This window comes from Penicillium taxi, assembly GCF_028828555.1.
Source record: "Penicillium taxi strain IBT 34144 chromosome Unknown utg000004l_segment0_segment0, whole genome shotgun sequence".
NCBI classification, from domain to species: Eukaryota; Fungi; Ascomycota; class Eurotiomycetes; order Eurotiales; family Aspergillaceae; genus Penicillium; species Penicillium taxi.
Window position 1 is genome coordinate 6,327,499 of NW_026643206.1, and position 24,349 is coordinate 6,351,847.

The 24,349-nt window shown below is 47.1% G+C and overlaps 10 protein-coding genes across 10 annotated transcripts; 3 read left to right on the forward strand and 7 right to left on the reverse strand.

Annotated features, from left to right (window-relative positions):
- Window positions 1-228: 228 nt before the first annotated feature.
- N7495_007259 (uncharacterized protein) lies at window positions 229-1,104 on the reverse strand (the record flags this gene model as incomplete). Its single annotated transcript, XM_057209910.1, has 2 exons — window positions 229-640; window positions 698-1,104. 2 exons carry the CDS (start codon window positions 1,102-1,104, stop codon window positions 229-231), a joined length of 819 nt encoding a protein of 272 aa, XP_057063684.1.
- Window positions 1,105-2,105: 1,001 nt separating this feature from the next.
- On the reverse strand, window positions 2,106-3,280 carry N7495_007260 (J domain-containing protein; the record flags this gene model as incomplete). Its single annotated transcript, XM_057209911.1, has 3 exons — window positions 2,106-2,597; window positions 2,651-3,175; window positions 3,230-3,280. 3 exons carry the CDS (start codon window positions 3,278-3,280, stop codon window positions 2,106-2,108), a joined length of 1,068 nt encoding a protein of 355 aa, XP_057063685.1.
- Window positions 3,281-3,560: 280 nt separating this feature from the next.
- Window positions 3,561-4,742, forward strand: N7495_007261 (DNA-directed RNA polymerase I subunit RPA43; the record flags this gene model as incomplete). Its single annotated transcript, XM_057209912.1, has 1 exon — window positions 3,561-4,742. One exon carries the CDS (start codon window positions 3,561-3,563, stop codon window positions 4,740-4,742), a length of 1,182 nt encoding a protein of 393 aa, XP_057063686.1.
- A 1,097-nt stretch (window positions 4,743-5,839) lies between these two features.
- Window positions 5,840-7,641, reverse strand: nfr1 (putative AIF-like mitochondrial oxidoreductase (Nfrl); the record flags this gene model as incomplete). The annotated part of the gene is made up of 3 exons (XM_057209913.1): window positions 5,840-7,091; window positions 7,147-7,339; window positions 7,419-7,641. The coding sequence occupies 3 exons, from the start codon at window positions 7,639-7,641 to the stop codon at window positions 5,840-5,842; spliced, it is 1,668 nt and encodes a 555-aa protein (XP_057063687.1).
- Window positions 7,642-8,439: 798 nt separating this feature from the next.
- N7495_007263 (uncharacterized protein) lies at window positions 8,440-11,923 on the reverse strand (the record flags this gene model as incomplete). The annotated part of the gene is made up of 2 exons (XM_057209914.1): window positions 8,440-11,530; window positions 11,583-11,923. 2 exons carry the CDS (start codon window positions 11,921-11,923, stop codon window positions 8,440-8,442), a joined length of 3,432 nt encoding a protein of 1,143 aa, XP_057063688.1.
- An 853-nt stretch (window positions 11,924-12,776) lies between these two features.
- N7495_007264 (Arrestin-like N-terminal) lies at window positions 12,777-16,892 on the reverse strand (the record flags this gene model as incomplete). The annotated part of the gene is made up of 12 exons (XM_057209915.1): window positions 12,777-13,484; window positions 13,538-14,086; window positions 14,141-14,353; window positions 14,407-14,909; window positions 15,522-15,778; window positions 15,833-15,962; window positions 16,025-16,063; window positions 16,115-16,203; window positions 16,257-16,258; window positions 16,325-16,334; window positions 16,392-16,632; window positions 16,703-16,892. The coding sequence occupies 12 exons, from the start codon at window positions 16,890-16,892 to the stop codon at window positions 12,777-12,779; spliced, it is 2,931 nt and encodes a 976-aa protein (XP_057063689.1).
- Window positions 16,893-17,312: 420 nt separating this feature from the next.
- N7495_007265 (uncharacterized protein) lies at window positions 17,313-18,014 on the reverse strand (the record flags this gene model as incomplete). The annotated part of the gene is made up of 5 exons (XM_057209916.1): window positions 17,313-17,486; window positions 17,578-17,678; window positions 17,820-17,853; window positions 17,908-17,946; window positions 18,012-18,014. The coding sequence occupies 5 exons, from the start codon at window positions 18,012-18,014 to the stop codon at window positions 17,313-17,315; spliced, it is 351 nt and encodes a 116-aa protein (XP_057063690.1).
- A 257-nt stretch (window positions 18,015-18,271) lies between these two features.
- Window positions 18,272-18,599, forward strand: N7495_007266 (protein PET117; the record flags this gene model as incomplete). The annotated part of the gene is made up of 2 exons (XM_057209917.1): window positions 18,272-18,367; window positions 18,426-18,599. 2 exons carry the CDS (start codon window positions 18,272-18,274, stop codon window positions 18,597-18,599), a joined length of 270 nt encoding a protein of 89 aa, XP_057063691.1.
- A 1,660-nt stretch (window positions 18,600-20,259) lies between these two features.
- On the forward strand, window positions 20,260-22,059 carry N7495_007267 (indoleamine 2,3-dioxygenase family protein; the record flags this gene model as incomplete). The annotated part of the gene is made up of 5 exons (XM_057209918.1): window positions 20,260-20,753; window positions 20,880-21,196; window positions 21,256-21,416; window positions 21,472-21,774; window positions 21,844-22,059. The coding sequence occupies 5 exons, from the start codon at window positions 20,260-20,262 to the stop codon at window positions 22,057-22,059; spliced, it is 1,491 nt and encodes a 496-aa protein (XP_057063692.1).
- Window positions 22,060-22,242: 183 nt separating this feature from the next.
- N7495_007268 (Leucine Rich Repeat domain protein) lies at window positions 22,243-24,291 on the reverse strand (the record flags this gene model as incomplete). The annotated part of the gene is made up of 6 exons (XM_057209919.1): window positions 22,243-23,022; window positions 23,088-23,625; window positions 23,682-23,800; window positions 23,863-23,973; window positions 24,027-24,161; window positions 24,208-24,291. The coding sequence occupies 6 exons, from the start codon at window positions 24,289-24,291 to the stop codon at window positions 22,243-22,245; spliced, it is 1,767 nt and encodes a 588-aa protein (XP_057063693.1).
- Between the last annotated feature and the right edge of the window lie 58 nt (window positions 24,292-24,349).

Consider the following 24,349-nt stretch of genomic DNA (forward strand, 5'->3'; position numbering starts at 1 on the left):
AGAGAGGCCCGAATTAAATATGATACATAAAAGATGCCCAAAACAGCCCGATTCCAAGGTTCCTATCAGCCATATGCGCAAATCCCATGCCCATACCGTATTCCTTTCCATTTCCCCAACGCCAAAGCCAAGAATCCCACAGAAGGTATGATCGTAAGAACGAGAAGAAAGGGGGGAAAAAGACAAGAGAGAGTTCAGAAGGTTCTAATTTACAGATGTTACTGTCACTTAAGCGACCATAGTAACAGCTGGCGAAGAGGCCTCGACCATGTGGGACGGGGCTGGGGTGATATCCCCACCGGAATTACTCTTCTCGCTTGGAACAGCACTGCTGCCGTTGAGAGTTTCAGTGCCAGGTGGAGCCAGTGTGTGCTTATTATCACTATCAATGCTCTCAAGGGCAACGGCACCCTTAGCTTCGTCAGATCCAACAATGACTAGGCTAGGAGTGCGCCAAGATGGCAGCTTCCAGGCAACGCCGGTGAAGCTGCGTAGTTTGAGAGACTGACGTTCCCATTTACGACATGGGGCGCCTGTTCGATCTAAAGCACGTAGACCAGCATTGATGGCACCGGTGTTGGCCTTGGGTCCAAGTCGGTGGGCAGCTGACACTTTCGGGACGACTTCAGCACCCTCCTCCCTGTTATGTTGTTAGCTTATCATCTTAGCTGATAGGGAATAATTCCGATGAACTTACAATCGAGTTTTCTTCTTGGGGCCGGGTCTGCCCCTTGATCGAGGAGTAGATGATTCTGTCTGAGCATTTGTTCGTTTGTTTCCGGGTTTCGGGCCAGGAACTCCCTTCCGTCGTGGGGTATCGCTGGAATTTGCCCCGGTGGCTGGAGTCGAGGTCGTATCCAAATCAGATGCATTATCAGCCGAGGAAGGTCGGACCGCAGGGATTCCGGTGGACGAGGCAGGCGACGAGCGTTCCTGACTCTTGACGGGATTGGTTTTGCTGGAAGTCTTTGTGTCGAGAGGCTTGGTGATAAATCGCTGTAACAGGTCTGGAGACAGCTTCAAAGTCACCACTAGGGTGTTGAGTTCTTTCTTGGAGGCACTAGCTCTATTTGAGCGACCGTTGGCTGTAGTACCGGCAGCCATGATGAATATAGACTATAGACGAGTTGAAGATCGCCTCTTTTTTTTTTTTTCAATGAGAATTGGGGGGAAAGACGGATTAGGGAAGACGGAGATGATAGGGATGATACAGGGGCGTAACGTGTTTGGTTGTTTCCACCGCCCGGTGGCTTTCAGGTCCTTTGGTTCTGAGGCAAAAGCTGAGAATGGATGGAATAGATGGAGTAGATGGAATAGATGAGAGAGACGAGATGAGGTTGAAGTGGGATGGGGAAGGAGGTAAAGATGGAAAGAGGGATGAAGTGGGGGAAGGGGAAAAGGGATCGAAGTCAGTGGATTTCATTTCGTTTAATTTTGCTGAGTAGAAGGTTTTCTTTCGTGAGAGAAACACAGGAGAAGCTGGAGGTGATGGGCCTCGCGTCACTAAAACCCGGTATTACCATTTATTACTCAATATTTCCTCTTTCGTCAGTACCCCGACACTCCTGTTACAATACCAATACATATTTTCGCCCCGATCTAGAAAATACAGTACTATTTATATAGACCTTCGTCTCTTTATCATCGTAAATTCCATATTGAGTGGACTAGTATTGAGGTAGAGTAGGTTACAAGATTTAGCTGTAATAATACTGAACCTCGTTACCATGCAATCTCTCAAACATTCCGAATTCCGAATTACACGATCGCCGCAACCCTAACCCGTTGATGGATCTCATTCCAGTCTACTCCGCTGCGTCCCGAAAGTGGCTCAGGATCATGACAGCTAGTTCAACTAGTGGCCTGTAAATGGGCTGACTGGATCATCCGTATCTATCACGAGTCTTGAGGACTTTTGTTTCACGCCATACGCCTCGTCCATTCCTATAGGGGGATGATGAGAGAAGCAGGGGGAAAAAATAAAAACCACTTAACGCGGCCTACCGGATGTCATAGTACACCATACCAAACCAGAACAGATATTACGCGTTAGTTTTAATGCATGATACAATTGATTTGTGTTATCTATGTGCCCACAAATGATATTATATTGAGCCCTCCCTCTCAGCCTTGCGTCGTTGTAAGACTTGTTCTACTGCACGCTGCACCTCTGGACTTGACCGCACGCCACCGAGGATAAGTCCTTCCGTCATCCCTCGTCGTAGGGCCTTTACGCTTTCACGATCACCGCGGAACGGCGCCTGGCTGAGTTGCAGCATCCGTGTTGCCTCGATATCTGACATACGTGAGGCATTCACCAACAGCTGTAGTCGCTGCATAGTCTGCACCGAGAGCTTGTCGCCACTGTTGGGCGTCTCACGGACGGGCGGGGCAACCTGCGAGATAAAGATATGTAGGCCGATGGATGCTTGTCGCGCCAAAGTCAACACTTGGAACGGCAGGAGGTAGAAAGTTTGTTCAGGTAGCCAGGCGCGCAACGGAGAAGGGATGTAAGAGAATGGCATGAATACAGCCTGCGGGTGTGTGATGAGAGCGAGCTCAAGGGTGATCAGGGCTGCAAAGGTATAGAAGCGCCACTATGTCACTGGGTCATTATGTATGTCAAAATCAGGGCAGGATGAAAACTCACGTAGCGGCCCCAGTTTACCCACCAAAACCAATTCAGTACCACCATGGTCACAAACGCAACGACGTACTGTGGGAGAATGGTCTTGGTGAACGATTTCATCAAGAAGTCCTGCATGGTCTTCTGCTCGCCCCAATTGTTCATGTCCGGCCCAAATCGATCATATGCAAATCGCTTGACTGGGTCTACCAGGGTTTCCTGGGCCCGTCGCAAGAACATGAAGTAGGCCTCTGATCCACTATCGACACCTATTTTATCTGGATGGTATTGGGTAGCCATTCTCCGAAATCGAGACTTGATGGTACGTTCGTCAGCCAGAGGTGACACACCTAGCGCCTTGTAATAGTCGCCAGCAACTTGAACCTTATGAAAGCTGTCGTAGAGGGTATAGAGGAGGTAGGCGACTATCACGAAGATAAAAATACGGCGGCGGTGGCGCTCATACTGCAGTGTTTTGGGCAAGGGACGAGGCTCTCCAGCCCGGATTGTCACGCCGTAGTAGAGGCTTTGGATGAAAGATGTGGCATACTATAAGCAGTCAGTTGGAGCTCTGCATTATGCGCCTCCAAACATTCAACTCACGTTAGGAAGAATAGCCCATCCAACTAAAGGGAGTAACGATGACAGCACCATCATGAATCTAGTTTTAGACGATCCAGTGCACAGAGTATGATTGAATGTTTTTCAAGCAAGCTGGCAAAGATATCATATCTGTCTCGCGGCCCCAAAGCCCCCAAAGCCCCCAAAGCCCCCAAAGCGCGTGAGACCCACTACGGCCACCGCCTACTCCACCGCCTTTCAATATCAGGGTAGCAAAATGAAAAAAAAAAGTTCTCGACGTTCGAGGTAAAGATCAAAAAGTCGATCATTACAACCAATTCCCGGCTCCACAGAGGAGCTCAATTAATCCAATATGGCTGTCGACGCAATGGAAATCGATAGCTCACCAGTGGTGACCCCAGAAGTCGAGCGCAAACGCAAGCACAAGCACAAGGATGCTTCATCGCCGACAAAGAAGCGCAAGCAAACCGACAAGGCCGACAAGAAAAACAAAAAAGAACACTCGATCAAGGCCTCGGCACCTGCCACCAATGAACACCCCAATTCCCCATTTTCGCTTGCTACCGCTACTCTCTACCTGCCGCTGTCGCCCATCTCTATCTCCCCGACCCATGCGCTAGCCTCGCTGCTAGCAGAGCACCTCTCGCCTATGCTCCTGACTTACTACCCACCATTGAAGGGTGTGGTGATGGCTTATTCGAATGCCTCGATTTCCAGTCATCCACCATCCAAAAATCCTAAATCCGCCGACCAGAACCCGCAGCCGTTGACGTTGGCCAAGTCTGCCGATGAGTACGGTGTGCTCTACGTCTACTTGACTGCTACTTTCCTCGTGTTCCGTCCCCAGCGCGGCCAGAATCTCCAGGGATGGGTCAATGTTCAGTCAGAAGGTTTCCTTGGCGCTGTAGTTTTCAACCTATTCTCTGTCGGTATTGAGCGCAAGCGCCTCCCCAAAAACTGGACGTGGGTACCACCTGGAGATGATGGACCAGCCGTTGAAGAATCTGCTGGAAAGGACATCGCAACTACAGATGATGAGTCGGGTAATTCACTGACACCACCAGGCTTCAACGCCGAGAAGGAACAGTTCCAGCCTGCCTCGTTAGCTGCAGATGAGATTGATCTAGAGGGCGAGGAAGAGGAGGAAGCCTCTACAGGTCGCTTCCATTCCGTGTCAGGCCACCACGTGCGTGGTATTGTGCACTTCCGCGTTGTAGACGTCGATGTGATTCCGGGTTCGGAGCGAGACCGCGGCTTTTTGAGTATCGAAGGAACTATGCTATCACTCGAGGACGAGGAGAAGCTGGTTCAAGCTGAGACTAAGGGCCACTCATTGCCACCTTCTTTCCTCTCTTCAGCTAAGCAGACCACACGGATTATTCCTGTGACCAGTGAACCACCTGCATCGGCCGTAACGGAGGTTTCCATGATTGATATCGAGGCGGGGTCAGAGTCAGAGCCCGAGCCGGAAAAGGAAAAGAAGGCGAAAACAAAGTCCAAGTCTAAAAAGAAGGACAAGAGCAAGGAGAAATAGGTTTGTACATGGCTGCAGTGTTCTGCCTTCGTGTGTGTTTTATATTCGCTACATTCTGCCCATTCGCGGTTGGCGTTCCGGTCAAAGTTGTTATGTTTTCATGCAAGATGTTTATATGAAAGATCAAGAGTTTCATGTATAGACCTTTTTCATTAAATCTTTGCACAATGCTTATTTCATTAAAGGCATAGTATTTTGATCTCCCTCAGCTCCAACCTTGGACATAGACTATCCAGCCCCGGGCCCTTTGCTTAACGATCTATATATTCAGCCGTCAAAAGCCCTCCGAAATTCCCAGTATGAGACACGTATAACCGGCCCCGGTGAGATCATAATAGTATTTTTTGTTTTCAGACTGTGAACCAGCTCGTTAGAGACTTCGATGGTCTACTGATTGACATATCCCCAGTATCACTAGTTATGGTTGACTCATGAGTACCCCTAGTGATTATTATTATAAAATAGGGATATTGAGATCCCACTACCCCGTCACGAAGTCGTTCTATCCGAGTCCTCCTTGTTGACCATTTGTCGAGGACAACGCCGCACCATTTGGGCGCAATATCGGCATTTCATGGGCTATGATCTGCTGCCCAGGTGCTGAGAGATGCTGCGGAATGTACAATTAAGAGTTACCACCAGAGGTTATGAGTAGTGAATATCTTGCTTTTCACTGGTTTAAGGTCCAAAATTCGTCTTCGGCTTTCCAATATGCCATTGATACAAACAGGCGTTGGGTGTTTTTTTTACTGTAACGTACTTACAAGGGAATGAATTGGTATCAATCCAGCTATAGTACCCAATTTCCATCTTCTTGTACGTGCGCTTACCATCGCCACGAATGCCAAGGGCACGCACGACACACGGGTCCGAACTCTTCGTTCAGAGTCAGATCCTTCCAAACTTGGAAGATTCCAGGGTTAGAGGGTAGGGGTGATGTGTAAAGAAGAATAAATGTGCAGCTTATATCGATATCATACTTATCACCATTCTCACATCTGATTCAGAACTTTGTAAAAACCGAAATTAAGAACCGAGATTATCCACTTCATGACGACTGATATAAAAATTAAAGACTACCAAAGTATGGATTCCGATCAGACCTTTGGCACTCCTGCGCTCAACACGTCCAAGCCGCCCTTTATCTCCTTCTTACCAGGCATATTACCCCGTCGCATCAACTCAGCAGCCTTAACCACGATAGGATCCATACCCATAGTCGCGACAGCAACGACAACATCCCCCTTACAGTAATACGCGGCAAACTTGCCATTCTCTGGCTCGCCCTGGATAAACAGATCATCATACCCATTGACTGTATTTCCGCAGTACCGCAACTGTGCACCTAGCGCGGACCAGAAGATGGGAATAAATGGCTTGGGTCGTAGCGAGCCTGGAGACGAGTGGCGCGTATGTATAATAGCTCGTGCAACGGTTCGTCCGGCGTTTTGCGCTACGTTCCAGTGTTCGATGCGGACGTTGGAGCCGTTGCCGCCGGGTCCGTGGTATGGATAGGTTGCGATATCACCGATTGCGAATACTGAATCGGCGGAGTCAGGAACAGCGAAGTGCTCGTTTGTACGGATTGAGCCATCTTTTTCGAGTGAGATGGACGCGTTCGAGCTGAGGTAGTCTGTCGCAGGACGGACTCCGACGCCGAGAATGACCACGTCAGCTGGTAGGACGGTGCCGTCTTTTAGGTGGACTGCGCCGACATTTGCAGCGTTCGATTCGGATGGAGTGGCCTTGTCCACGCCGGCGGAAAGCTTGAAAGAGACGCCGCTCTTCTCCAGATTGCCTTGGAAGATCCGGCCTACTTCAGCGCCCATGACACGCTCCATAGGCGTGCTCTCCATGCCTACTATCGTGACCTTGTGATCCTTGGCTAGGGCATTACCGACCTCCATGCCGATAAATGAGCTGCCAATGACGACGATATTCTTTTGCTTTTCTTCACCAATGGCACCTAGGATTGATTGGACGTCCTCCACAGTACGCAGAGTGAATATTTTCTTCAGCTCGTCAGATTTGAATCCTGGGAGTGGAAGTCTGCGCGGTTGGCCACCCGTGGCTAGAACAAGCTTTGTGTATGGGATTGATTTTCCAGAAGCTGTAGCCACAGTTTTGGACTTGAAATCCACGCTGGTTACTTCATCAACAAGCGTTTCAATATCTGCTTCGGCGTACCATTCTTTCGGACGCAAGAGAATCTTGGACGCATCTGCGATTAAAGCCTTGGACAGCTTTGTGCGGTCAATTGCGAGATCAGGCTCTTGAGATATGATCGTAATTTGGCCTGCGTATTTTAGTTCACGGAGCGTTTGGACGACTCCGATTGCGCCACTTCCACTGAGGAGTGTATTAGTTTTGTGCAATTGTGGGTTGGGCAAGAAGGAAAGCTTACCCTCCGACAACGACAACTTTTTCTTCGGCCTTAGATCCGCTGCATTGGATGGATGGGTTTCGATGTCCGGCCTTAATATCTGCCTCTACACCGCGGATATATACCGCACCCTCTTTCTCAAAAACCTCGAATGTTTTTAGCGCATTAAGAGCGGGCGCATCCTCGACGTCTCCAGTGGTCACATTAAAGCATGCTTTTTTTCACGAGTTAGCCCATGGAAATGTTCTCTTCATTGATGTATGAGGAAGATAGGAAGATTGGAAGGAACCTACCTCCATGCCAGGGACAAGTGATTCTTCCCTCTGGTGCAACAACACCAAGCTTCAGCGGCGCTCCGTAATGAGTACATTTCGGGCTAATAGCGTGGACTTTGCCATCTGTTTTGACAAGGAGAACCTTTCCGTCTTGCAGACCTTCGACTTCACACTCGATTTTATCTTCGGCATTGATATCAGCGAATGAAGAGAGGCCTTTCAGCTTGTATTCCTGTGCCATTGTTGTGGTAGACGAGAAAAGGCGGCTCGGGGAAATCAAGCTGTGATTAGCTAGAAGTCTGAGATTGTATTGTTGGAAGTGGTAGTACGGAGGCGCAGTTGGGTGATGAATGCGTAGAGTAGAAAAAAGGAAGCGTGATTGAATAGCTTGATTGCTAATATAGGCTTTGTTTGCAAATATAGATCTAGCGTTTATGGTGCGGGGAAGTGAGCGAAAGAGGGGTTTCGATGGGAGCATGACAAGGTAGATTTCAATTTTCTACCTGTAAGTTTTCTACGCGGTAATTAAACTCCATCCCAAGGTCCAAGGCCTTAAATAAATAAGTATCTGAGCAAGGGTTTCGCTAAGTATGTCATGCCATCTTGATCTTGATCTATAAGTATGACATCACGATGACAGCTGAAGCCAATCATAAAGTAAGGGTTGTCATAGGTCACATTGGCTTACATAACTAGTGTATTATGGGCGAGACGTATCTAAATCATCTGATTGCACAGACAATATCAGCAAGTTCGTACCTAATTAGTGAAATTCTTTTCTTAGCTGAGCTCTGGAAAGGTAGTCACTTAATAAGAATCAATGAATCATGCTTGCAAATCAAGGCATACGTCCAATCCCTAGGAATGTATTAATCCGACGTTTGGGGCAGGTATCACTCACTACTGGCAAAAGCAACTATGTTACAGGGTACATATAGAGGGAAATAGTATTGAATGGTAATTGTTTTGCTTTAGAAATACAAACATAAGAAGCATCATAGAAATAGAGGGTATCGATATTACATAGCGAAAAATGGGTTTAAAACTTGCGGGGCTTCTTGCCCTTGTTCTTCTTCGAGGAGCTGTGGGGCGCTGAGCTGTTGTCTTTCAAGGAGCTGGGGGGTGGCGGGCTTGTAAGGTCAACAATTTCAGATTCTTGAGACTGTTTGACCTGCGATACCGAGCGATGGGACTGCTTGGACTGCTTGGACTGCTTAAACTGCTTGGAACGCTTGACAGTAGAAGAATCGGAGAGAAGACCCTTCAGTTCTGGGCTGCCACGATCATTGTTCTGATCTAATTGCTCTTCAATGGTCGAATACAGGGACACCTCCTCTTTACTCAACATCGGCCAGTCAGAGCCGGTCGGATCTTCTGCACCTGCTCCACGTGAATCATCGATATCTGCGTTGGACAATGTGTGCAACGAGGCTTGGCCAGAGCCACTACCGACAGCAGGAGCGAGTAGAGAGTCATTCAGGACCTGGCGATCGTGATATAGACTCTCGTTAGATGTATTCCAAGACACGGCTGACTGAGGTAAGGAATCTTGAGTAGTGCTGCCTGCTAGCATCGATGGCTCTTCTCCAACTAGGGTTTGCCCTTCGATGTTCTTGTCGGCAGTATTATTGACGTTCTCATTAATGTTATTGTCGATAACATCAGCAATAGTCACAGGCGCAGGCTGCAGAAGCTTCGGATCGACCAGCTCTGCATATTCAAGTTCGCGAAGACCATCGTCCTCTTCAGTCCAGATCGCCGGCATCGAAAAGGGACCTAGGTCTGAGGAAACTCGATCGCGGTCAGCAAGTCGCACTGAAATCAAGCCGTTGTCAAGAACATCAAGGACAGTTGCAACGCAGTACCCAGACATTTTGGGCTGCCAATTCGTGGCCTTGGAGAACTCCAGCTGACGGAATGCGATGATGGCCCCCTTCTTTGCTTCACATTCGAGCAGATCTGAAACAGAGCTGCTATCAGCCGGGAAAAGGGGAAGGTCATCAGAAGATTTTAGAACTTCTGCTTGTGTACTTTCTGGGGCTTGATCCTCTGCAGGCTTTCCATCGTAGTTGAGCTCTGCATTGGCTTCATCATAGCCCATTTCATCCTCTTCATATCCCTCCTCATATCCCTCCTCGTATTCTTCCTCGTAACCTTCGTAGACATCAAGATCTGCAAGGTCGTTTTTGGTGCGTTTACGCTTCTTGTCAGATTTACTGCCATGCTGTGAGCGAGTTTGATTTTTCATGGTAGCAAGTGCGCCTTTATCCCAGCGCTGCTCGAATGGGAACGGCGGGGCTGTCAAGTCAATGTGATCATGGATACACTCTGTGGCCTTATAGTCAAGCTTTTGAGTGGCTTTATGCCCCCAATCAGCATCGTTGTTTTCGTCATCGGCGGAGTCGTCTGATTCTAAGTTGTCTTCTTTGTCGGCGGAGTCGTCTGACTCTGGAGTGTCTTCCTTGTCAGCGTAGGTGTTCTTTTTTTTGCTCCAGTAGATCAGTTTCATCATACCACTTTGTCGTAGCATATCTACGGCAGCGCCCACAGCGAAGTACTGTCTGTTTGATTGAGCTCTCGGCTCCTTTTTATCCTCGTAGGGGAGAGGATTGTCCAGCTTATCCAAAAGCCGTTGCTTGTTCTCTTTGATTTTGAGTTGCTCAAGTTCCAAATCAGATCCAGGAACACGACCATGTTGGTCCTCCCAGTCGTCCAATACTTCGAGATTCGCATTCATTGGCAGTAATTCGAATTCCTTCAATTTTTCAAGACGCTGCTCCCTATCCTCCTCGATTTGCATGTCTTCATTCACCGTTTGGAGGTGCTTGTCCTGATCAATTTTGATTCGTTGAAGGTCCGAGTCAGAATAGGGGAGAAGACCATGTGAGCTCTGCCAGTCGTTCAATGCTCCGAGATCCGCATTCGTTGGAAGTAAGTCAAATTTCTTCAACCTGTCAAGAAGCTGTTTCTTGTCGTCAACCTTGGCTTTGAGCCTCTTAAGGTCAAAATCAGTATGAGGAAAAGAACCATGTTGACTCTCCCACTCCTCTAATTCTTTGAAACGCGCATCCGTTGGCAGAAAGCCGAACTCCTTCAATTTGTTTAGATGAACACGGCGTTTTTGGCGAGCGTTGGAACGCTTTGTTCTCAGGGTTCCGTTGTAAGGAATGTTCTGGATGGGAGCACTTTCCACCTTTTTCGTAGAATTTTCACTGCCAGATTCATCGGCACCGGAGGATGAGTCAGATGAGCTGGACGAGCAATACGAGTCATACGAGTCAGACGAACCAGACGAACCAGACGAACTAGACGAACTAGACGAACTAGACGAACTAGATTCTGCTAAACCTGCATTGGGTTTGTTGCCGTGATTAGTATCATCTTCTTCATCTGATGAAGATGAAGACAAATCGTCCGAGTCTTCAGAAGAAGACGAGCCTGACGATAATTTGGCTGAATATTCTGAATCAAAACGCACAGCCTTCGAGGCTTTCAGTGATGAAGCATCGTCGTCAGGACGGAGGTGTTTGCCAATGGACGACTCACTAACCAATGATGACTTTCCAGCTGAGTGTGATGAGAGGGGTCGCTGGTTTTGCGAAATCAAATCGGAATTTGGCAGAGCGACAATAGAAAGCCGCTCATGGTCATAAAACTCATCACGGAGAGCTTTGAGCTCGCTCTCCATATCATCATTATCGTGATCAGACTGATCCATATCCACATCCTCGTCACTATCGGTATCCGCATACTCAACAGAGTGTCTAATAACAGTTCCCACTTCGGAAATTTCGCTCTCCGGTTGCAGAAAAGAAAGCTCTTTGCCTTTACTACTGGCTTTAGCCCTGGTTGGCAGCCACTCTGAATCAAGTTCTTCACCGTTATCATCATCATCTTGGGCATTGGGCAGGTCATCAGGAGTGTATGTTAGGTGACGGTTCCAGTCAGAAATGTCGGTACGTCTTTTCTTTCGTGGGGGAATCGGGATCGCAGGTCGGTTGGATGACATCCTATGCATAAACGGTTGACCGAATGGAACACCGTCAACTAGATGTTTTCCATCAGAGGCGATTTGATGACGACCCGAAAGGCGTCGGCTGCGCAGATCAGCAATTTGGAGAGCTCGGATGCTGAAAGAAATTAGCAAATAAAGCACGAGAAACGAGAAATAGAAATACATACACAACTTCGTCTTCATCGCGCAGCAAGCCAGCAACTTCCATGAAATGGAGGCATTCCGATCCACCGACTTCCACGACATAATCCTCGAGGCCCCATTGTCCAGTCGACTCGGGGTCAAACGCACTAGGCACAGTCTCCAACGGGATGACTTCGTTGATGTCTTCAAGAAGCTGGGCGATGGTGTATCCGCCATTCGAAAAGGCAATATTTGGGGTTCTGGTGGAGGTAATAATAGATGTTGGAGCGGCACTACGCGTGCCAGATTCACGTTCTGTGGATGTCGTCCACAAGATTTGCGTGACGGGCAAGCCGTGGCGCGAAATAACTAGGTGAAAACGCATGGCGATGGTACCTAGAACCTTGGGCGCGCACGCCAGGAAAATAAAAGTTGGGGTGTGAGATCAATTTTTTTTTTCGGAGGTGCGGGGACAAGCAAGGCGAGAGAGAGAGGTGGATGACAGCAGCTCTTGAAAGGAAGCTCTCCAAAACACGCTATCAATTGCGCTAACCAAATTAGGTTATATATTTAGGCCTGAGGCAGAGATGATCGGCGGCCACGTTTATTACACTAAACTCCACATCGAATTCCACAACCTTTAACATAGAACAACATTCTCCAGAGGTGACTCCTGTGTGATTAATTACAATATTACTATGCTGAGACAAAATGGTCAATGTATACTGCTCAATAATCAGCCTCTTAATCTACTTAAAAAGCCTCATCTTTGGATCTAGCTTCGTACACCTGAAGACGTTATTCGATTACGTAAGTATACTATGGATGCGAACGGTTCACTGGGAATTTCTTGGTATATTTATACCAGAAGACCAAACCATGCTTCTTCCAAGGGTTTATATAATATTCACATAAAAGTTAATTTTGAGTGCTTTCATATCAAGTACATGATATTAGAAATGAACAAGAAACAGACTATAGCCCCTCCCAGGGACCATTAGTAAGTAAAAACGAACATATTTTGCCGATGCAGGTAAGCCAATGAAATATGAGGAGAAGGGTATCGAATATGCAGATATGACAGGAGTAAATCATGTGCGGGCGTGGGTGTATTCAATGCTGGTCGCCAGCACCAAGGTAATAAGACAATGATATTCGTTTACTTTCTCCAAGTAGGTCGTCTGAGGAATAGTAGTACCATGATTAAGGAAGTCATGACTGCCTCAGATCTAATTCAGCTAGATCTGGGGACCTGAACTAGATCTGGGGGTCCTTTGTACCGGCTTTCGAGTAGGCACTCCCAGATTCATGGGACGCAAATTATTCTGCGAAGGCTGATGTTGCAGGTTTCCAACCGTCTGTGGTCCCGCCACAGATTGGTACTGCGGGGGACTTTCCTCTTCCACAGTGTTCCGATGAGTCTTGGTGATACTGCGCGGCCTAGCCGGTGACATAGGAGGAGATCCGGAATTCGATTCGGGTGGAGTGGTGGGCAGCATGTCAAATGACTCGGATGAAAAACGACGCGTACGGCTCTCTGTCTCTGTGGACCAGGGGCCTTCTGCTGCAGGTCCTTCATCTCGAGCCCTTTCATTTTTCGCTGAGGATTTGGCATCAGCTCCAGATTCCGCTGCTCCTCGTGAGGAGGTGTCAAGTGGGTGATACTCGCGACGTGGTCCATCGACTGGGCTTAAGTTTTCTGCCATGGCGTCCTCGTAACTTGGAGGCGCGTCACAATATCCATCGTTGGAGTCTACTGGTACTGGTGCACCAACTGGTCGTGGCGGCATAGGAGGCCGGCTGTCATGGGTTGATTGCTTGTTACGTGTTGATGTAGTGCGCGATGGTTGTCCTGCAGCTGCAATCGCATCTAAGAGAGCCTGCGGGGGTGCGATGCCAGAATATACCTTGACAGGCATTCGCAAGGGAAGAACGATAAGTTGAGGCTATATGGTCAGGTCAGCCAGAGATTGAGCATTGAGAATGGAAAAAGCTGTACCTTTGTACCATGGGTCATTCCCACCCGAATTTCCAATTCATAGCTTCTTTCAATATTACATGTCTCAAAAGACGGTGCGATCGAGTTGGGTAGAGGTATCTTGTTCCAAATATTCGGATCAATCGTCCAATCGGTACCAACAGGATCTCCAGGTTTACCCAGAGGCATACTCATATTGCTGAGGCTCAAAATAACCGTGGAACCAGTTCTTACACGGGTCAGATCATGGGCAATGACCTTGGTAGATGCAATAAGTTCAATCTGCAGCATTTGCAGGAACATCATGTCTGATGTATCGGTCATCTTCTTTGCAATCAGACGGAGCGGAACGGGCTCATTGCATGTGAGGATAGAAGGATTTGGGAGTCGGGCATCCACCGATACGCGCGGGGCCTGTGGGTAGCCATCGCGAGATGTGCGCGAGAAGATACTTTTCTTCAATGATCCATTCTTTCCTTGCGAAAATTGATGCTGTCGCCTGGCAAAAGTTTCCTCATTGGGATTTCCGGTTCTTGGAGGTTCGATGGGAAGGAACTTTATAGGTACAAACTGGTCCAATAATCAGAAAAAGAGCTATTCTAAAAATCAGGAGCATGTACATACCGATCGAATATTCTCTTTGTAGAACTGTGGTCTGATGATTGTGGCTTTGACGAAATAATTGATATCTGCTTCATCAGGGAAGTTACTCAAGGACGGAGGGAGGGTTTTCTTGACATGGCGATTGGTATCGCGTGCTATTTCGACCTTGAGCCCAGTCAATTTGAGATTGGTGAGCATGCTGTTGTGGCTGCTGCAGGAATTATTGAAAGGGAACTGGTCGAAGGTCAGAATAAACCTGTTCATTGGTTTTTCGTAGGCGGATTTACCTTGAATTGGAAAGGATATTCATAAATCCCCGGGGCGAAGGTGTAAGATGTTGCTGGCGCCCCAGTCTGCATTACGGCCGCTGTAGGAAAGACGGTCGCGACCTTGTACAAGATCTTATGAACCTCTAATTCCGTCCGCTTCTTCTCTGAGTGTCCATTCTGTGGATTTCGAGGGCCCGACAGCCTTGTACGACTCTCGCCCTCCAGCTTGACTTGAATCCCACCGATAGCTGTTTCGGAAAAGAGCTGTACAACGACTTTTCCCGATAGATAGTCGAGATTGGTATAGTGTGTGTGCTGGCTATCCAGCAGGATTGTAGCTGAAGCGGACATGGCGGCAAGCGCCTGGGGCCTGATCCACCCTCGAAACAATGTAGAGATATAGACAGTATTAATCTTTCGTTTGCGAAACTGTTTCTCGGTAGGGCTGAAGGGGTCGACGAGAGGGCAAAGGACGGATGTGGGGGGAAGAAGGCGTAAGTTAGGTTCGGGCGGAATGACGTCTGTCAGATCAACTGACTCTTAACGCGACAAGGCTCGTCTTTTTGTATGCAATAACATATGACAAGAACTGCGCCTCACTTTACTTTGTAGATCCCTCAGCCACCACAATCTGATTTACGGATATTTCACTGGTACAAGTAGTTCTAGCTTAGACAATAAGCTGGAATCTACTACCCCGTATATACCCCATAATTAACTATTGTCAAGTAGTAGATGGAATTTAAGAGAGCTTCAATTGACAATATTCAATGACCTAAACTCCCTTTCCATATTGATTCAAAACCTTTAGATGATACAGATTTCGACTTCAAGTCCAAAGAAGAGTCTCTCCAGGCACCAGAATTACCCAAGTTTCCGGATTCACTTCGTTGAGTCGATCTTTCCCCTTTTGCTGACATCTAGACCCCTGAGTCTGATTAGTCAAGATTTCATGTTTGAGAGGTAATCGTATGCATTGGATGGTCTCATAAAAACAGATAAGGGTATCGTTTTCTGAATAAAAATACAAGATTCAATGACAGGGCATCACAATCAAAGACCTTCCTTGGCCAACGTATCTAGAAAAATATATCAGTACGTGTCAATTGGACTTACAACGGACTTTACTATACCTGCGATGTCCAGATAAAATGCAATGGCATTGAATTTCTGTCGACCCATGATCCATTTCAGCCGATTGGTCCAATTAATAAGATCAAGGTGACTGACACCCATCAGGGTTCCCTTGTAGCCGTCTTGTCCTCCCCAGCGACTACTGGCCATGCTAACAAGTCCATCATTGGGTCCCTCAGCCTCTGTCAGGATCTGGTGAGAAAGTCGGAAGACAGACCAGATATGAGGCTTTACCACGGCACCGTATGAGAAATACCTAGAACAGCTGTTAGCTAAAGGGAGCTTGTTCGAGATGAACGATGACACACACCGAACATCTTCTGCATCAGGTGTGTTTGGATTAAAGGTTTCAGTCATGTATTTCCTGGTGAGCTGAGCGAAAGCTCCCGTTTGGACATTCAGCTTGTTGAGCGTGTAGTATATTTGGGGCAGACGATCGGCTAGGTTCATGTGAGCTTTGGCTCCTGCAGTACCCTTTGTAATAATTGAAGAGTTCACCCACGTCCAATCTGTTCAAACACATAGTCTGCCACTGCCGAACCTATTTGAATAATTAGCAAGAGTTCAACCAGTGAGGAAGGATATCTTAGACCTCGATGTGGAGTTGCAATGGTGGTCAGTGACGACACTTTGAACTTATCATGCTTGAGACGACTGATCATGTATCGAGAGTCCAGGCCACTTTGATTACTGTGTTAGACTTGAGCATCGTAAATGGTGGGTTTATATCTCACCCCTAAAAACCGACATATTAGTAAGTAACAAGTTCTTACAAATTAGCGATAACCGATGGATATCTTACCATACTATGCCTATTCCTCATGTTGAATATTAGTCAGTGGATCTTGGAATCGGGAGAATCAACATACGCAATGATGTTCACGCTTTTTCCTCGCGCGCCAGCTTCGATCTCTTGGGCCAATTGCTCCGCTCGCTCCTCAATAGATGAAGACGGTGGCACTGTAGCAGTAATGACCTCGACTCCTCGGGCTGACAGAGCTTCTTTGATCCCGCGCCAATACTGGACTCCCGGTAGGTAGGGACCTGCCAGGCGTAACTCATCAAACCCGAGGAGGCCGTGGGCGAGAACAATAGGATTTTTGGGTGCATCTGTTGAAGTGGGCAATCGTTGAGATGACACAAACACAGGTTTTTGTAAGTTATGGAGCTGAAAACATACCATACTTGTCTCGGAGCACGGAGTATTTATCGTCAATAATCACATGGCCGTCGTCTTCGAGGCGCGGCTCCAAGCTTGGCTTGAGATTAGGATGGTAGCTATGAAATGCTTGACGCGTCGAAAGTTTCACGAGCCGACGAGCAGAAATAATACTCGAAGCCTTGCTGACTGACCTTGGATGCCCCATCATTGTCTATACGCAAATTCCAAGATTGTATCTACGATGGAATGACGCAACAGGAAACAACGGAGCCTCAGGCCACAATTCGGGTCGACCACTGGCATTTTATACTTCACGACCACAATCTCGTCAATTCACTTATTTACACTTGCAGAATTCACTGTACAGCCTGAGGAGATTGATTAAATTAGTTTCCTGTTAGTTCTACATCTTTGATTAACATCAAGGCATTCTGAGGTTCTGTGTTAGACCAAAGTAGAGCTGGGGCGTCTACGGCTTGAAGCAAACAAAGCCTAATTATTTACTTGCAGAAGTAGGAATCAATAGATTTCATATGACCCGAACATTGGATATCGATGAGCAGCCATGGAGGCTATAGCGACAATTGAATAACAGAGAAAAGACGAAACCCGGAAAAAAAAATCGACTTCATGCTTTGATCACGATCTTCTCGGGAACCTCAGGCTTCACATTGGTAGCAGCCTTGATCAGATCGGCAACTACCTTATCACCCTGTTTCTGACCAGCAGTCTTGATCTCCTTCAGCTTGTCCTCAGCCTCCTGGCTGGCCTCGTCCTCGGCCTTCTTGAATCCGCTCGAGTGCTGTAGAAACAGGAATGAGTCAGTCAAAAGTGTTATACATTAGCCGGTATATTGAGCATTGCCATCACCATCTGGGTGATCCGTTTCTTACCTCGGCTTCAAACTTCTTGAATTCTGCCTCCTTCTGTGCGCGGTACTCTTCAATCTCCTTCTGTGCTTCCGCCTTAGCGTCCCTTATCCGCTTAGTGCGGTCTGTCATCAATTAAATGTCAGTTTTAGAGGCGCATGCCAGCTGGGGGATTTCGACATCATACATTCTCGGGCTGCAAATCAATGATGTTAGCGTTGGGCTGAACGTCATGCCAAAGGCAGAGGGTGGGTGTGGACACTCACATGATTGAACAATTTTCTGCGCCTCTCTCTCGGCCTGCAGTTGTTATAAGTATGGGGGATAGATTTCTATGCATCTGTCGACACCTACCTCGAGGAGGGTCTGAATGCCCGCGGAGTTCTGAGCTGACTGACCATCGATAACCGTTAGCAGCTGAGGGAAATGTGAGATGTCTCCTCTGGAACGTGACTCACCATGATTGCTCGAGAGCTCTCCTGTAAATTGGTAAAGAGAGATGGTAGACGAAGGGTGCTGAAGCGTCGATAGGCCAGAGCTTCGAGCTGATCAGCCACGCATGACCCCCCAAGGCGGTGGGGCTGAACTGCCAACCATCACCGCCCTTTCGATACCCGATCCACCGGTCAGACCGAGCTTGTCTATTGTATTGACCCGCCTCCAATTCCCTGAAAACCTTTGATATTTGCTATACAGCCCAAGGCTGATCTGATATAAAATGTCTCGTGCGTCTAAAATAACAATGGCAGCTACCGGGCTGGGCGCTATTGGCGTTGTGTGCTTTGTGCACTGGGCGCAAGAAAACGATAGGGCGGTAGGTCGTAGAAAACTCAACCTAATTCAAATGGATATTGATAATTTACTGTAAATAGGCTATGCACAGGGGAGTTGAGCGAGACATGGAAAAGCAGCGCATCCGACACGAACGACAGGCCGAGTTCGAGATGCAAAAGGCCCTCGAACGGGAATACCTGAAGTTGCAGACCGTTACAAGCACCACCGATGATCCCAAATCAACAATACAAAATCCTAGCCCGGGTACATGAGAGAATGCGATAGCCATGAGACTCTGTGTAACTCTGATCTGGCCAATTCTGAGTTATTTGGAATGCATTATGGGTGGGCCCATACACGAAAAGCGAAGCGGAACGACAGGACAATGCTACATCAAATTTTGAAATCGTCTCTTGTCTGTGATTTATATGATGTAAATAAATTGGTGTTATGTACGATACAAGTGAGCCTGTTAAATATAGATACCACCCAGCTCAAATTGACCATGGAAAACTCATTCATTGTTCTGCGGGTATGATTTACTAAGAGTGTGCTCTAGGTAACTTGTTATTTAAGCCGCGGAGTTCTTGTGTCTAATAATAGTAGTCCATATTGGGCAGTTAACTTCGTCCCAAGTGAAGGTGAGTCGTGGAGACAACGGTGGATGAAGGGTCAAGTCCAAGAACTCATCCCGGATAAATTGAGCGGCCATATACGGCTGAACTATGGTTTGGAACCAGTAAGCAGTCCACTGTATTTGATATGGATTTGTTCGGTGCTCCCTCCTTACCTAGTTATATGAGCCCATTTCTATGAAATCAAAACACTTGAAGGTTCTATACCTCCAGATTTCCAAAGTTGGTATAAGTCCTTACCTAGATAGCCTCACGACTTATTGAGCAGTTACCTATGTAGTAGTACGTTAGCACCTGAGACCAATGTCAGCACCTGTTAGTACCTATGTATTACAACCTTGAAGTGAACATGACAGGCATTCAAATGAAGCTTCCAAGGTTGTAGAATAATCCTCCACGGTTTGGTAGTTACGATTAGGTGCAGTCATATATTGAATTGTCCGAGGTCCACTAGCAACTCCTGAAGCGGCTCAACCGTATTCATAATAGATATAGAGATATAGAGAGGGAGAGAGTATAAAACATCCGGCCGGCTAGTGACGGAGGCCGGTAGTATTCCGGCCATTTGGCGCTAGTAAAGTGTAACTGACCTTATCGTCCAATCGGAATCAAGGATCTGTATGCCAAGACTTAGCGCAGGTGAAATAGATGCGGCTTCATGTCTTTATAGAAGAGCACACTTACTTGATCAAATAAGTATAATAAATCGGGACGAGCTATCGTTTAAGAGCATGAAGAGTCTCTTTTGGTTCAAACTGATATATGAATGAAGGCTTCCTATCACCACAATACTGGTTGCTGGCCTCTATATTGAATACCTGGATCGGGCTTAGCGTGCCCCGTGATCTTCCTCAGCCCTGGCTTTCGTATAGAGAATATAGATATTCTGAGTGTTGACGAAATGCTTCATATTGAAGTAGGGGGATTCTTGAAATTCATATGTTCAGATGAGTGTTCCGAAGAAAAATCCTGCCCTTTTACACCAATGTAATTTCCTGCCATATCCATTTCACGCTATCTTTCGTTCATTTGCGTAATGTGTACTTGAGGCCGGAATTGATACCGGCCTCTGAGTATTATAAAATTTGGCTCTTTGTCCGCCTGAAATCCTGATATTTCTGTTCTTCTTTTTACCCTGCATGGAATCTGAGCTCTCCACTCCTCTTTCTCACCCCATTTTACCTGCTCTTTTCTTCTATCAGCCTTTTCCCTTTTGGTCTTAAGTCTCATCTCATACACTATCAACTCTGAAACACACATATCTCTCCCATTTACTTGTCACTAATTGATTGTCAAAATGACTGTAACCAAGGTTCCCTTCCCCTCCCCAGCTACGCTGAAGAAGTTTCCCCATGTTCATGATGCCCCATCTACTCTGTCCCACACTTTGGATCCCTTCACTATCACCACTACTACTGGTTTCCTTCCGTATGCCACTGCCCCTGTGGATATTCCTGCTTCCTTCAAGACTCTGCAGTCCCTAGTGGAACGTCTGCCTGTCGTTAGGGCTGATGGGACCCCAGGTCTACTGGCCACATACGAGCTGGGGCCTGCTGTCAAGGCCGAGCTCACCGACATGACAGATGAGGTTGAGAAACTTGTCATGCCTGACGGAACCCCAGACCGCTTTACTCTTACTGCTGTCTTCCGGGACTATACCTTCTTGGCATCGTCGTACCTGCTTGAGCCTTGCTGGGAGAATTGGTGCAAGAACCCAGACCAGGGTTATGGACTTGGTCGGGACATGCTGCCTCAGTCAGTTGCTCGCCCTATGTACCTCTGTGCTCAGATGTAAGTTTCCCATCTTCTTTCCTTACATCATACCATATGCTGCATGTCCTTTCTATCCTAGTCAGGAATGGTCATATAGTGCTTCATTCCTTCTACTCATGAATGATATCTAATAACTTTCTACAGTCTGGACTTGCCTCCATTCATGTCTTATGCTGCTTCATATGCTCTCTTCAACTACAACTTTACTGATCATGCAAAAGGACTGGGCGAATACTCTAACCTTCGTCTGGTCCGTGCCTTTGAGCGTGGTCATGACCCCAAGAGCTCCGAGGCTGGTTTCATCTTGACCCATGTTGACATGGTCAAGGAGACTGGAGCACTCATCAGCGGTACCCTCAGGGTAGTTGACACTCTTGAACAGCATGGTCCTCGCTCATACATCAATGCCGGATTCCGTGAGATCCTTACTGCCATGGAAAAAATTGAGGCCTCGATGGAAGGTAAAATCCCAATGAAACCCAATCTTTCAACGAGCCGATGATCTAATATTGTTTAATAGACATGTGGGCCAACTCTAAGCCATCCGAGTATCTCTCTTTCCGCGTGTTTATCTTTGGCATCACAAACCAGTCCATGTTCCCGAACGGTGTGATCTACGAAGGTGTTGAGGAAAACAAGCCTCTCTTCTTCCGCGGGGAAAGCGGTGCAAATGACAGCATAGTATGTTACCCTGAATAATCAATATATACAGGCAAATTACTGACAAGCCTACCAGATTCCCCTTCTTGATCACCTGTGCCAGATCCCCATGCCATCAACCCCTCTTACAAAGATCTTGCACGAATTCCGCGCTTACCGTCCGCTCCCGCACCGCGAGTTCCTGACTTACATCCGCGAAAAGTCAGACCATATCGGTGTGCAGAACTACGCAGTGCAGGATTCGGAGACAACGGTGCTCTTCTTGCAGACTTTGAATCACATTCGTAGCTTCAGATGGCGTCACTGGCTCTTTGCGCGCGAGTACATCATTCGTCGTACACCGCACCCGACTGCCACTGGCGGCAGCCCTATTGTCACAGTGAGTTACCCACATATCCTTGCATTAATCTTTTGAGACCATTCATAGTTAATACTTCGGTGTTTTTAGTGGCTCCCTAACCAGCTCTCTGCCGTTATGGACCTCATGGTCACTATCTATGATACTCATCTTGCTCCTAAAGATGGCGTCGCCTTCGTGGATGGACAAGAAGATCTGATCGCTTCGCACCGAAAACAAGTGGAGCCGATGATGGAGCTTGTGCGTAATCAAAAGGAAAAGCTGGCTAAGGAGGTGGAGAAGTGGTGCCAGGAACGGGGAGTTTAATCATTCTTTTCCTCAGAATGCAGTTAGATGATCTCACTGTTTAACAGCAAATTTATTCCAAGAAAATACTTTCATACAATCATTATCATACATTCATTAGTTATTAATATCTTAACCTCATTATCGTACAGAAGATTTATCGTTTCTTGATCCAAGATCTCATAGTTGTGTCAGTTCAAACCTCTAACCGTTCAGTTCTCGCATATTCATCAGTCTCGTGCTCATGGTTTGCCATGTCCAGCTCTGCACCACAACAGTCAATCCTTTTGAGCGGGCATAGTCAATAGCATCTGATGAGATATTTTCACAGGCCTCAATGACAAGTTTGTCAAGTTTTGGGACCGACTCATCATCTGACACCCTTGCATCGGCAAACAAACGAAGTGTGCACCCTGTAATACTTGACCGCGACACGTCGAGGTACTTCAAAGATTTAAAGATGACGAGAGCCGAGCAAAAATTGTCGTCACAGGTTGGTGAGCTAATGATGCTCAAATCGGTTAAACGTTCGACGATGGCTGGCTTGCTTTTGACAATTTTCAAGAATTGATCACAGGGGAGTTGGATGCACCCTTCAAGATGCAAAGTGCGAAGACATCCCGACGACAGATCTAGAAACGAGCTGAACGGTGATCTGGGCGATCCGTCAATGCTTCGCAGATTTATTAACTTCAGATCGCGCAATTTTGGGCAAAACCCAACTGCTGGGGTGTCCTGTCGCATGTGAGGCTGCACTCCCCCGGAAATCTTGAGTACTTCCAAGGATTTGGGCAAGAGATGAAAGAAGACTTGGTGAAGCTTGTGGCCCACAAGAGCTAGATGCCGAATTGGTGGAAGGTGGAATTGGTCTAGATTTGGTATCACTGGCACACTAATGGCGACATTAGGGAAAGTTGGTGCGAGGTTCGAGTGTATGCTTGAAAAGTGAAGGGAGAGTTCCTCTAGGTTAGGGAAAGCATTGGTCTCCAAAATCGTTAGCTTCATGATCCGATAAATATCAAGACGGGTGAGGTGGGACGTGTACATACATTGATGTCGGTAAGTATATATGGAACTATGAGATTATATGCGAAGGGTGATCTGAGAGCAATCCGCTTAAGATTTGGGAAGACTTTTGGATCCGAGTGTGGAATCCATTGACTATATTTCCGAGAGCTGGGGAGGGCTTTGATGTCCAAAAGCGCAATTGTCTCCAGAAGAGGAAGTTTGTCCAGAAACACCATCAAATCTTCATGCTTCGGGGAGACCATCGAGGAAAGAATGAGAGTTTTGAGTCCCCTGTTCATAGTGGCAATTTTGAAAAAGGGAGCATCCACGTCTTCGAGCCCGATATTCAAAGTCTCAAGCTTCGGGCATCGATCCAACAATGCGATAACCCGGGTAGTCGTCTTAGGAGTGGTATTTTTGATGATTGCTCCCTTGAGATTTCCATTGGATCGTTTGACATATTTGGCGATTATTTGGGGCGACAGGGGTTTGGCAGCTGATGTGAAATCGAGTTCACGCCAAAGCTCTGGGTGACTGACAATGATGCCCTCCCAAGTTTTCGAGACCCGGATAATTCCACTGAAAAATCGCATCAGCTTCTTTCCCTCATTCAATGGTGCTTCATATCGACTTACACTCTCTGGGAAAACGAGAGATGTTTTAGGATTTCAAGAGCCACGTCGATGTTCATCGCTGTGAATGGATCAAGACGAGGAAGTTCGTCCGAAAGTTTATTTTTGAGCTGCTCAAGGAGCTATTGTAGATAGTGAGCAGGGCAATTGGGAGTAATGAGAATGGATACACAATGTGACATACCTTTCTGGAAGGGTTCTTGTTTGCGAGTTTTTGAAGTCCGAGGTTATAAACCTTCAGTGCTTTGTCTGTGCTTCCGCTGAGGACCAGCACCTTTCCAAGTCGCAAGTATCCCTAATTCATGGTTAGGATCTTCATATGGGTTTCGTGAAATTGCATATTCATACTCGTGCATCTTCTGGGAAATCCTTTGCCATTTTCTTAGCATCAGCTCGGGCCAGGCTGAGCTGCCCCAGCTTACAATAAGTGGCGACACGGTTGTCAAGGACACTGATTGCATTCACATCGTCGTAATTCAAGGCCTAAACAATCAATAGCTGCCTTTTTGGGTTGGAGTGATAGATCTACCATGTTAAATGCATCGAGAGCATCTCGAAACTTTCCTTCGCCGTAAAGCTTTTGGCCAGACTTCTGGTGGAATTCAGCCGCCATGACTGGAAACTTATGGAAAAGAGTGAAAGTGTTGTAATATGAAGGTGAAGGCGCGTTT